Source organism: Metopolophium dirhodum, chromosome 4 (assembly GCF_019925205.1).
Source record: "Metopolophium dirhodum isolate CAU chromosome 4, ASM1992520v1, whole genome shotgun sequence".
Taxonomy (NCBI): Eukaryota; Metazoa; Arthropoda; class Insecta; order Hemiptera; family Aphididae; genus Metopolophium; species Metopolophium dirhodum.
In genome coordinates, this window is record NC_083563.1 from 28,842,852 (window position 1) to 28,857,191 (window position 14,340).

The window sequence follows — 14,340 nt, forward strand, 5'->3', positions numbered from 1 at the left end:
ATGATATTATATCATTGGATTCAAATTTAACACTATCCATTATAGTGACCCATTTGCAACCTACTGTACAGCAGAGCAACACCCACTCTACCACCTTTTTTTAGTTGGTTTTTAGAGTATTAATAGGTAACAGTTCTTAATTTTTTAGCCTCGGTCAAAAAGCTTGAAAATTTAATAAAAGTTTCCAAATATTGTCTATTACCTAGTACCTACTAATAGTAAAATAAGTTACCAATTTACCATAGTTATAATATAAATATAACACATTAAAATATAATTAGTATTTAGTAAATAGTAATATTACTATATTATAATAGTATAATATCGCTTGGTATCGTTTTACGTAAGCATTTATTGCAATGATTGAATTCAAATTTAACACATCCATCACACTATTACAGGTGAAACCTACTTATCTGTATAGCAGAGCCAGACCGGACACCTTCTTAACAGATTTTTTAAATATGGTTTTTACTCATGTATTTTATACCACTTATTTATCTATTTTATATTAGGTGCATATTTTGACTTTTTAGTGCAAATAAATCCGAGTTCTGCTTATGATAGTAAAAGTTATAAAAATAGTTGTAAATTGGATTGTAAAAATATTATAAATAGTGTGACCAAACGGGTATAGTCGAATTGCACTTATATATTAGTCGAACTGCACTTGGGTTTTAAAAAGGTATTCCAACAAAAATATCATGCATTTGAAGGGATTAAACGTAAATTATTGTTTTATACTTACCATTGTTCATTATGTTAATATAATATTATATATACATATATTAAATCATGAAATATTATTATTGTAATTATTATAACTTTTTTTTTTAACTAATTTTGATAATTTTTGTAGTAATAGTATATATATATATATATTTATATATTTTTTTTTCTTTTTTTTAAATCGTCAAATATTATTATAATATTAATCGTGAACGTCCATAGTGACCTTTAATTTTAACTCTTTATTTTGAACGAGTGCAGTTCGACAACTACCTGCTTTTTACCCGAGTGCAGTTCGACCATTATCTTTTTTGAACCCAATAAGTGCGATTCGACTATCCCGGACCAAACGTACCTACCGAATTTTTATTTAGTGTCCCATTCATTTTTTTTTATACTAGGATTGTAAGTATAATAGGTACCGATTTTATCTAAACATTTAACCGTCCTGCCCGTCTTTTGACCCGAATGATATCCAGCCACGTGCAGCACAACATCTATTGTGTTGAGTACTTGAGTGTATCAGTTATACAATAACTATAGGCAAAAGTGCCCGAAGGGAGAAGCTGTTGCATTAATTGCTCCCAGGCTTTTTGGAATAAAAAGGTTACCATTATAAAAATTCCTGTTAAGTCAAGTTAACAAAATATATTATACTTTATGTATTATTGTGTATATACAGACACACACACACACAAAAAAACATCACACATTATTGTAAATCATTGAATGCATCGCTCCGCTCAGAATCTAATAATATTATGTATGAAATACAATATTAATTATAATATTATTGTCATCATTAATTATTTATTATTAGAAAAGTAAGTTAATAAAAATATTAAATAGTTAGTTAATAAAATATCAAAATGATCAACGCAATAAGGTGGTATCCAAAATATTTATTGTTTTTATAAATAAATACTATTTCTGGTACCTAAATATAAGTTTTTAAAAAATACACCATAAAACTTACAAGAAATTTTCGAATACAATTTATTATACTTATATGTGGGGCGTGGGTATATGGCTAGAGATAACTTACAAATTAATGTAGTCTGTAAGCTATTAAATATTAAAAACACTTTCCTGTACTAACAGCACGATGTTACTAACACAGTAACACCATAGCCCAGAAGAAATATTTAGTTTAGGCACAGAAAAATAGGTCTTGGCATTTGGCGACAAACGCGTATTATCAAATGTGGAGATTGATTGCACAAAATAGCTTTATATTAAGTTATTAATAGAACGTTTTGTTGCCTAAATCATTGTAAATCTGTTTTCGAAAAAAGCTCCTACAAAAATTTGATACCCCCCCCCCCCCCCAAAAAAAAAGTGCTAGGGGAAATTGCCCTCCTTGCCCACTCGCCTAAATACGTCACTGTGTGTAACTATTTACTATAGGTAATATAGTTCACTATATTCTGTGGTATTATACCAATTTCCAAATATCAATCCATGTAGGTCGAGATATAGGTACCTATTGCAATGTATGAATGCACTATGCTAATATTATAATTTATAAGACGTATATCCAAATAATATATTATAATATTCGATATCGTACTTATTCGTTCCTACTTCCAGAAATGTCCTAAAATATAATAAAATAATACCTCCTAAACAAACGGCTATACATTATTATTATACAGCGAAACCTCTATAAATACCGCACACTCTTATAGTCGCAGAAATTGTATGCGCTTTGCAGAGGGTCTCTTGTAGAAAGACCTGTTATTGGTAAGTGGATTCTTAAAAAAACCGTCCGCTATTTGGAGGTTTCACTGTGTAGTGCGTTGTGCGTACAATAAATATAAACACATATTTATACATATAACATATTGTATAATTGTATAAATAATATTAGATACCTATTGCCTTTTGATATTTACTATTTACTATTTAGTATTTAAAGACAACGGCCGCGGCGTCTCGGTGGAAACGCGCCCTCGTAAAGTAGTACGTTCAACGGCCGCGGGTGGCGGCCCGATCGCGTCACATCGAAGGTCGCCCTTGCGCACACCCGTCTGCCATCACCCGTTCGTGAACGCAGCTACGCAAGTACTGATGTACACAACATCAGCGCCAGTCTTACCCCTCCGTCGTGCGTGCGTGTGTTCTTCTGGCGTCACTGTAATTTTAATTCGGTTTTCGGTTGTTTTTGCTCTTCTGGATAAAATAACAACAATATATATAGATTACGTATTTCTTTTTGTTGTTGTTGTTATTAATGGTTTAAACGTATTACGAATTGCTTTTTTGCTTTTTAGTATTTTTACTCGCCGCGAAAAAGTGCGTTTGTGGCTTGTGCCGGATACTTGGCTTGTGTGCGCCCAACGATGTTGTTTTGTGATCCCTTGCAACGTTATTTAAAAACATAATACCTAATTATATTATCACAACGATTGTGATAAATGATAATGTTCTAAAGTTTAAATTTTAATTACATATCGCCGTGTGAATGAGCTTTGAGCGCCTCTTATACATATAGGTAATAATTTTATACAAAACGTATTTTCTAATGATGCGTTACTTGCTTCGTCGTGGTGTCCGATCGGAAATCTGATGGGTACTTGGGCAGCTGTAACTTAAACGAAATCCACGACAATTGGTCAAAAATTTTGATGAGTGTCAAAAGTCATGCAGGTGAGTGAATGTCAAAATTGCGAGGGAAAAATGTTTTCTTAAATTTACGTTTGAATTTCATTTTTATTAGCTTTTGAGTATAGTTTTATACATTTTCTTAAAATATTTTACTTATTGTTTTTTTTTTTCTTAGGTTATATTATTTGTACAGCTATTACCTATAATTTATATAGAAAATAAAATAGGTATGCTATTGCCCTAGTAATTTGAAGATTGTTTAAATTAGTTTTCTAAACCTTATTTCATTCATGATTTTGTCAACTGTGACAATATTTTACACATTACCTATACCTATTTATAATATTTTTAATAGTTAGAGAGGTACGTACAATTTCTTAAGATTCTTTTACCTCACAAAGCTTCTATTAAACTGCCTAATTTCTTTAACAATATAATAATAATATATAGGTAATGTTAGGTATGTACCTATGTATTCTTACCTAATTTCATATTAAATAATTTTCAAAATGTTAAATGATTATGAATCATAGGTAGGTAGATAGTGATAAATCCAGATTTATCATAAATCTTAATCTTTGTATGCATTATATTGTTTACCTAGGGTATTTTTTAATTATTTTATTATATTTACTACTTTTAATAAAATAACAACAATCAGAATTTAATGTTTTTACATATTTCAACTATGCCAAGTATAATTTTATCTTTCTACTATAGAAAATCAAAGGGATATGTTTGGAACATCCGTCATGTGTCGGTCATACTCTACCATATCAACTGTGCAGTGATGGTAGCTGCGGCAGCATATTCGGACAAGGAAAAGCCTCCATGAATAATCTGAAAAATGCCTCGCTCTGCCTTTACGCACTTTATGTCGGTCATCTGATACGGCATGACGACCGAATCAACCGACCAGCCACTGCAATCTGCTGGGCCCTTGTTCACAGACCCAAACGCCCGATATCGGTGCGCGTCTAATGATCCATCTTGTAGTCATGGCGTCGTCGCTCGACCGGCGACTGCCGCTAACATGAACCAAGTGCCGAAAGGTTACTGTTACTCGACCGATAATAATCAAACTGTCAACAGTGAGTGTGATAAAAGTTATCACTGTCCTAACTCAACTGCAGTTGTCACTTTGACAAATAACATTGTTTCAACCCCAGCAGCTTTTGTGTCTTCAATAACTGTACCTGCAGGATGGAGACGAATTCACAATAAAGGAGTCATACATTATATAAGGTAAATTGAACATTGAATATAATTCAAAAATACTTAGTAAAACATTTTAATTTTATAAAATAAGTAGGTAATTAAATTCAGTTTAATTCTTAAGATAATACCTAACTTATTAAAGAAGTATTTAGTGGAATCTATTATTTAGAATCAAAGTATTTGGCTTAGATTGGGTGGTAGAATAAAAGTATTAAAACACATCTTCAAAATGATTTTTAATTTAAGTTGTAAAAAAAAATATATTTTTTTAATTTGGTATATTATAAAAAATATTAATTTATTTTTACTTGCTGTAATAAAAATATGAGCAGCTATGTATAAGTAAATCATCTTCAAAATAATTTTTACTTACTGACTAATTTAATTCAAAGAAATAATACAAGCAGCTAAGTATTAACACAGTTTTTTTTTTTTGGAAATTAATTTAACACTTAAATAGTTATAAATATTATCAGGTAGATGTATAGTGAAAAATGTTTTATTCATATAAAAATTGAAATCTGATAATCTATTTAGTGTCCTAGTTTTGATTACCTATAGTAAAATAAACATTTTAAAGGTTAACAGTGATTCTCTTCAAAGTGAACTAATAGGTTATTTAACTAATTTTGTTCTATTCTAATTTTAAAGACATTGTATATTATATTACTGTCGATGAAAACAGTAACAAGTAAAAGTTAAAGTATTAGTGTAAAGTAAACAATAAACATGGTTTTTATTAGTGGCGTGGGAAAATATGTTCTATGTGGATTAAATAATATTATAATGACTTATGAATTATGGCCTTTTTAATAGATACAAACATCGAGCTATTTTCGTCATATTTATTAAAATCTGTTTAAATTATTTCAGTAAAACTATTTTTACTAGGTATTTACTATTGATTATAAAATGGTATTATTATTACGTTATATCTTAATTTCCAATGGTTAAAACAATGATTTGAAAATGAAGGTGCTAATACCATAATACGTTGCCCTTTAAAATCCCCTATTTAACCTCTATTATCCTCTTGGTGGGTTATTGGAAATATCTGCTTCTGTGTCGGCGAAATTCTGACCTAAAATACTATTTTACACCATGGGGTGTCTTTGATTTACTACTGTATAAGAAGTGTTCTTCTTTTGAAAACACGAGGTTTCAATACAAATCACCTGGCTTCCAGGCTTAAAAGACCTTTTTCCCCCAAAATTACACCCTAATATTGTAAATTATACCGGACATTCCTTATGTACAAAAAGACGTGTATCTGACTTCTATAGAAGTATAATACGCCATGACCATTGACCGCAACCGGCTACCCATTTTACAACCCTGTTAAATTTGAAAAACGTTAAGTGTAGAGAACAGATGATATTGTTAATATACGTATTTCATGACACCGCTTTAGCTTCGTACATTTTTTTCTGGGAATATAGTTTAATGCTTCAAAATTATTTAAATTTTAAACTACTGCAATACAATTTATGAAGTCAACTATTTTTACACATTAATAAAAATTTTTTGGTTTTAAGTTATTTTATTTATTTATAATTTATTTAACAAGTGTACATTTGTAATACTAAATTTTTGTTACAAAAAAAAAAGTATTTTAAACAAATGCCGAAATTTAGAATAAAAATATGATTACATTAATTTAATGTGTTTTGGGTTTGTTCTAAACTGAGGCTTGACAAAAAAAAACCAAATACTTTATACATTTAATAATGTTTATGACTTAGTTATATTATTTATAATTTCTTAAGTTATTTTTGTACATCTAATGAATAATATCGACATGACGACATATTTTGTTCAATTTTTGATAACCCTCATACCTACATTTATAATTTATTTATTTATCTATTAAAAAAATGTATTTCGATTTCATTACCAAAACTAGCAGGTACCTAATCTAACCTTCATCACCACTAATCCATACGATTTCGACCTCTAAATATATCTTATATAATTACCGACAACTGATTCTAATTCAATTATCATTAGACTACTAAAAAAGGAAATACAAAATTTATGTTCATGGTCACCACTCACCAGCAATGAAGGAAGAAGTGGTCGGGTACACCTAAATGTACAACCTAAACGTTCACCAGCTGAACAAAAAATGTGTCCAAGTTATTTAAAGAAAAAAATACTAAATTGAGTGTAATCGCGACTGGTTTAATTTTTTTTTTAGTGATCTTTTAGCTGTACGTGTGTTTGAAGTGATTAACCTTGTTGTAATAAACCAGTTTAGTTGGCCACTGAAAGGGTAAACATGCTTCTTAGGTGCCTTATTCAAATCTGATTCAAATAAATTTAATCGTATTAAATAATTTGTTTCACGAGAAATATTTTTAAGTATCATCATAGAATAATAGATCAAAGATTTATTGTTAGTTGTTACATAAAAACTAGTTTGACAATATTATTTGTATTTTATAGTCAATTCTTTATTTATTTGTATTGTTTCTTTTTGTTTTCTTATCATACATATCATGTCATAATACTATTATATACAGTATTACAGTTTGATATTTCAAAACGTCAACGGTTAACATATTTTAATATGACTTCCTCTATTAAATTATTTTATAATGTGATTAAATACTTCGCTGGCTACTGTCGTTCCTTTCCCTAAATAATCTCTCACCAATTTTGTTATGAACTAATGATCCCTATACTATTATGTTATTATGTATCTTTACTTATTCAAATATTATTTCACTTAAGATTATGACAATCATGTGAAGTAAAAAAAAAACACTTATGAATTGTTATTTGGAAAGGTTGTAAAGTAAACATACTATTATACTAAGAGCACCCGTACGTGTTATCTCCGTCTTACGAACGTACAACATGGCAAATTTGTGTTCAGCAGTTATAATTGTGTGTACCTAATAAAATTTAAATAATAGACTTTATGATCAAACTTTGGTACCTAAGAAGATTATTTAGTTTTCTATTAAATATTTAACAATGATTTAATTTTCAAGGGAGTTATGAGAATTTTTTAGCTGTAATATTATTTTTACATACTCAAGTATTTTAACTTGCTTGAAAATTTAAATATCGCAAAAAATACACGAGAACGCAAACATGGTTTTCTTATCTTTAAGTTTGATAATATTCAATTCAGTATCAAATAATGTGTTTACGTGTAATGTGTATTGTCTATAGACTGTCCTGCATTGTTAAGTCAGCTTAATTTTAAAATCCCTAGCTTCCACTCCCGAGCAACTTACCCGTTTTTCATTCCTCTGCACCACAAATTACTCTCGTAATAGACCGATGTTCAGGATTAGGCGTATTGCTAATGAGGACCCGTCGTTAAATTTTTCGTAATTGTAACTATGTCCTTATGTTATGTAATTTACATGTATTTTCCTGTTATTATTATTATATACTTATTTTTCTGTACTTAGGGCCACAACCCGTTTTGTAATGAAAATAAAATAATATGATTTTCAAAAGGATGACGCCTTGTCATTATGTAAAGTAACATTGAATTGTAACGGCTTGGAATTTCTGAATTACTGCAAAGGTTCGATAGACGGTTTTCATAGATTATTGCTAGTTTTGTTTCTAGACTTTTAAATACTAAGTAGTACACTAATCAATTTTATAATTATAATTTGTAAATATATTTTTTAAATTATAATGATGGATATCCGATGAATCATTACGAGCGAGTAAACAAAGTATTTGTAAGTTATTAATAAGTTAATAACATTCTCAATTTTAGTGTTTTTTTATTGGTTAAATTCATTATACCAAATAAATAAAAATACTTGTCCAAATATAATTTACATAAAGTTATCGACAGTATATTTTGATAGTTATATTTTAAAGGCTTAATAATTTAGAGTTGTATTTGTTGTGTTATTTTTAGATTTAGTGAGAGGCCTGTAATAGATTGTCCATTGGTTTGGTAAGGATAGGTAGGTACCCATATTATCTTATCTTTTCACTTTTTACTGGTTCTTAAAAAATTAAAAATAACTCAATAACTAATAGGTTAAATTTATTATATTGTATTGTTGCACATAATACATATAATATAAACATAATAATAAATATAAGCAAATCTGAAAAAATCAGCAATTTTTACGAAAAAACTCCTATTCATCCTCAGTATTGGACCGGGCAAACTAATTGATATATCATTGTAAATTTGTGTACGAAAAACGATTCTATTCCCTTCGTCAACTTCAAACGTTGGTAAAAGAAAAATATTACCAATGAATTTTTGATGATTTTAAATTGCTATATATTAAAGACTTATGAAGAACCTTTTATTAATTTTTTAAGCTTTTTGACATACAAGAATATTGCCCCCTTCCTAAACCAAAATCTTGGCTATGCCACTAAAAGAGTTTGTTAGTCTTGCAAGTACGTAACATAGCAAATTTACGCTCGGCAGATCACGTATAGACCGTTAGTTTAAAATTAAAGTGAATTGACCTATTATAAAACTTGACGGTAAGAACATTATCCTTGTTTGTATTTGGGTTTTTTTACGATAGTTCAATGTTTTAGCAAGTTTTGCGTATATAATAATATAATATACCATACATAAAATGTTCATAAGTGATTTAAAAACTGAATTATCGTAAAAAACTATCAAAATAAAATTATCAAGTTTCATAATAGGTTGATTCACTCTAATTTTTAAACTAACTGAGCTAAACGTAATCGGCTGATCGTAAATTTATTATGTTATATGCACTTGTATGATGGAGACAATAAATATCCGTGTAGATTACTCTAAATGATTATGTGCAAATTTTTTAATTAATCAAATAAGTTATGTTTAGCTATTTTTTACTTCATAATATTATCACGACGAATGAACGTAAATGTGACACTTATAACACATAGGTTTGGTTAGTCTTTCGGTACGGACAATGCGTCTAACGTAACTATAAATTGCCAGCGACCAGAATTTCCCGCTTAATATATTGCTGACTCCGACAACCTTTAGATGATAATTTTAAGTTAAAATTAAAGATTCATAAAAGAAAGAAAAACAATTATTTTTTTAGTAGAAAGCTGATTTGTTTTTAAGTGGCTAATTAAAACTGAGAGCGTCTCAGCTGGTGTTTGTTGTTGCAACAAAAAGGGCTATTCTCTTGATTTGTCGTCTTTTTTTTTATCGAGTTAAGGGCCGCTGCCGCCAGGTAGCTCCTTCAGGACTGTATTGATTACCGGCTAACCGAGTCAATTAACTGTCGGCTGTGGCGGAAGCGTCCATGAGTGACGTCACAGTATATTAAAGGCATCCCACCCACCCCAGGGACGCGTCGGCAGCTTTTAAACGATTTACTACCGTTTCAGGGCTTCCAAAAATAATATAATTTGTAAATTATATAAAAACATTTTTTACAAATATATCATTAGAAATACATTTCTTCGTATTAAAAGGAAGTTCTACTGTGTACGATTTATTCATGTCTGATCTTGTAATAAACAAAGTTGTACAGATGTTTTATAGGAAGTGTTTTATTTTCTATCAAATTTGTATAATATGATACATTCTATTTTAATTTCTTGCTCACCTCAGGTTTTATTTTCCGCCCAGTTATTCTAAACGAATTATTTTTACCTTTTTTTTTCGTCTTCATACTTATGTATGTCTGTGCGATTTATAGGAACGTAAGGTGAGTGAGACGATGGATGCCCATAAATCTTGGTACACAAAATACGGGATTTACAGGTTAGAAACCGGAGGAAAAGACAAGAGGGTGTATTTGATGGATGGTTTGCTGCCGCTTTACTTCTCAAACTGCGTTAATTTCGGATTTAGGATTGCGCAGATTGTGAGACGGTTTAATTTGGTCGTGATACGGTTAATCGACCGTTTGTAACATTAGACCCTTTTAACTTTGAGACATGAAATATTAAGGCTTGCTTAACTTGCTATTTAAACTTTTAATGGACATTTTTATTAGAGTAATTCAAAATTCTGTTTTATTCAAAGCTTATAATCAAATAATTACGACACAATGAATAAATTAATATAAAATAAACTAATTGGAAACAATTTTCATTCGTTTTTTATTCATAGTTGTTAATAATTATTGTCACCGTAATGGCCTATTAATTACTTAATTATTTGATAAAATTTTACTTTGTTATAATTTAATTTATACGTGGTATAGTTTGGTAATCAAGTGAAACACTTTCGACCGCTCTGTATACGTTTATTTTTGTATCTACTTAATCGCATCGTTGTTGTCGATGGCGACGGAGTCAATAGTGTTGTTTAGAGATATTTTGATACGTGGTTCGGTGGAGGTGGGCAGGGATTTACCGTCCGTAAACTTCACTTATACCCTTTACAACTACAACAGGCGGCCGGTGGTTCCGCCCGGTGTGATCGCCGCCTCCGGGTCCGTCTTATTGATTTACCCCCTTGGAAGAACACACACAGTCGCGCGCGACCGTCGTCCCCACACCCGCAGCGGCTCTGGTTTTCTTTCGGGTTATGTAATGTTACGACATTTGATCCAGTAGAGAGGGCTTCTCATCCGCCGGGAACCCCTTTACCACCCCCTGACGACTTTTTACCCGGATAAACCCCGTGTATACCCGTCGTCGTCACCTAATGCGCTTTATTGATGTTTAGCCTTTTGAAGAGCCGTTTCCGGAGTAGCGTACGGCGTACACACACAAGAACGCATAACTAAACGCCCTTCTCCTCGCCTGCCCCATGACTTACACAAATTAATTTCCGTCGCTTCCAAACGACCGATCAATTTCGTCTTTTCGTGTTTGTTTTATTTATTTATTATTTTTGTCCCCACCTATTTTCCCGTTCCTATGCGCAGCGTATCTTTCCGATGCCACCGACTATCCGTCTGGCCGCGTCCCGTAAATGGCAAGAACTGGTGTACACGTATCGATGCACTTTTGACAGATCCGCCGGCGGCGGAGCGTGATCACGAGAGACGCGTGAAACCGGTTTGCGGCTCGCTCGAATTGTGCAATTGCTTGGCGGGCAGTGCAATATTACCACCGCCGCCGTCTGCCTACACAGTTCACGGTATTTTCTTTTCCGATCATCGCTGCTGCCGTTGTGAGAGGAGAAAAAGAAGAATGCGTTTCTATAAACCGGTCCTCGCATTATACATACGCGTGTGTATAGAGGGGCGGGAAAAAAAGAAAGAAAAAAACGAGTGCAAGCTGTTTGAACACGAAATGCAACGGACAAATGTTTTTTTTTTACCTTTCGTTTATATACTATAGGTACTAACTACTAGGTTTTCATCGCGTTATTAGGTATATATTATAATATTATATACATTAGTTCGTGCGTTGAAATATCGCATTAAATAGTTATTTTAATGTAACTATAATAATAATAAAATTAATAACGCGTGGCACAAAACTATAGTTACACATGGTATTTTATTGTACAAATAAAATCCCGGGTTTAAAGGTAAACTAAACACTATGAGATTTAGAGAAGGTACCTGTATTATATTTACACGTTGCACATGTGTCGATCATTTTTTATGTGAATAAAATAAATACACGTTTTAAATATTATAATTTATAATACAATATATTGGTACTTATTACTTATTTTTTTTTTATCGCCGAAAGTTTGACGATGATGAATCTATTTACTAGGCAATTAAATACAAATACAACAGACGTTTAAATCTTGGGTTTCAATTTCCCAACTGTTGTATAGTTTCCAAATTTAACCTTGTTTCTATATAGGTGATAATATGTTCAAAACATTCTCACTATCATTTTCGTATAAATTATTTGATTTATCATAAAAGAACTATGATCTATTTGAAAATTTGAAAATTTCTCAACTCTTGGTAACTCGAAATTCTCGATATCTCAAACAAAATTCCCCTTCAAATAAATATAACACATTAAGATTTTGATAACACGACATTTTTAGTAAGTGAAATTTCTTCGAGAGTACACTGTATATTACTTTAATATGAAATTTCTATATTTACAATAATTATACCTATATTTTTTGAATATTTCCAAATTAAAAAAACAACTTAATCCTCTTTTGATATTAACCCATTTAGTTTTATATATTTATATTAAATAATAATTAGTATTATTTACTATTCATCTCATAGTAATTGCCATTATATTTATTTTGGAGGAATTGGTAAAAAAAAATAGTAACTATTTTTATTGTTTTTTATTATCAGTGTTCAGTAGTAATTACAATCATGGTAAAATATGCACTTGTTATGATAAGGAACATTTGATTCGTTGTCTTTTTTCGTATTTTGTTATTGACTACCAAACATTTGAAAAACTTGTTTTATTTTACATCGACTCAGATCACTATAATATCTGAAATTCTGAACTAAGAATATGAAATGCAAAACTGATAAAATCGTAAATTCCCTAAAACAGCCATAGATGCTTTACGTTTATTTTAGAACAGTCTCAACTCTCAATGAGTTAACCTTGTTGGTCATGATTCTGAAGATTTTCATAATTGCCATGTATCAAAAATCAAAAAAAGTTGATTTACTTTTATAGATCTATTTAATGACAGTTCAATTTTGTTTAACATGAGATATAGTAGAAATATTTTATTATTGGGATTTAATAATATACATTCTGTTGTCGTTGTGCGCAGTGTTTAAGGGCTACGACCCCGTGTCAAACTGTAATCATTTTTTCCATTCACTTCCATTAAAAAGTCCTGAGAACGCTACACTGCGTGCTTCAGATTATAGAGTATCATTTAACGTGTACATATTATATATTATACATTGTATTGTCTAAACACTTGCTTACTTTGTCTGTAAATGTTATCTCTTCGAGGCTAGACAATTAAAACTGATAAAATACATTATAATAAATAATGGCTTTTATGGGCTACTACCTCGACTAATACAATTTGAAAACCTAAAACAAAAATTTGAATTTATACTTTCGTTTATATCATTCACACTATACTTTGGCATGATAAAATAAATTACTACGTAGGTAATGTTTATAATAATATATCAAATACTGTATAGCCGTATAGATAGTTTCATATAATATTGATATCAGTGATCTAATAACTTATTAGTATTATTATTAGAACGATTCATATAGGCGCCCCCCCCCCCAAAAAAAAAAAAAAAATTCAAATACGAATTTAATTTATAAGCTGAATAAGGCTGTGTCGCGTGACCCCGATAACTCGTGTATTGTAATATTTTTTATCAACTCTACGCAATCATAATCATAATCGACCAAGTACGGTGAGTGAGGTCATGTAATGAACCTTGCGTGAGAATAGAGAAATTCATGTACAATAAAATGTTTTTAAAAAAACACTGATTTTGTGATATGCGTACGCCTGTATAGTTTTAAATCAAATTGTGTGATCCAAATGTTTTCCCTTATTCTACACGTACATTTGTGTATAATTAAGAACTACTAGAATAATAATAAAAATATTAGTAATAGAATAAATAAATGTTTGATTTAAAATACCTTGTAATTACTAAATACTAATAAATTTATGATTTACGACGAATATGGAGAATCAGCAATTTAATGAGTTTTATTTTTTTTCCATATAGTAATTAGTAATAGACAAATTTATTTTATAATTTGGTGTATGATAGGATAACTTTTGAAAAATTAAAAAAATGTAAAATATTATTTAGTATCTTATATAAGTAATGAGTAGGCATGAGATTATAATATAATATTCATCTATGAATAGTAAATATTCAAGATATTCAATAATGTCACTTAGTTTTTGTTTTCATTAGATGCTTAATATGCAAGATATTT

At 30.2% G+C, this 14,340-nt stretch overlaps 1 protein-coding gene across 1 annotated transcript in view; it reads left to right on the forward strand.

Annotated features, from left to right (window-relative positions):
• Positions 1–2,790: 2,790 nt before the first annotated feature.
• The window catches only part of LOC132943982 (putative mediator of RNA polymerase II transcription subunit 26), a 29,403-nt gene continuing 17,853 nt past the window's right edge, over positions 2,791–14,340 (forward strand). Inside the window, exons 1-2 of the mRNA XM_061013178.1 lie at positions 2,791–3,378; positions 4,057–4,581. Coding sequence (XP_060869161.1) covers positions 4,232–4,581 — 350 coding nt within the window. The 5' untranslated portion in view covers positions 2,791–3,378; positions 4,057–4,231. The remainder of the gene's footprint in view (positions 3,379–4,056; positions 4,582–14,340) is intronic.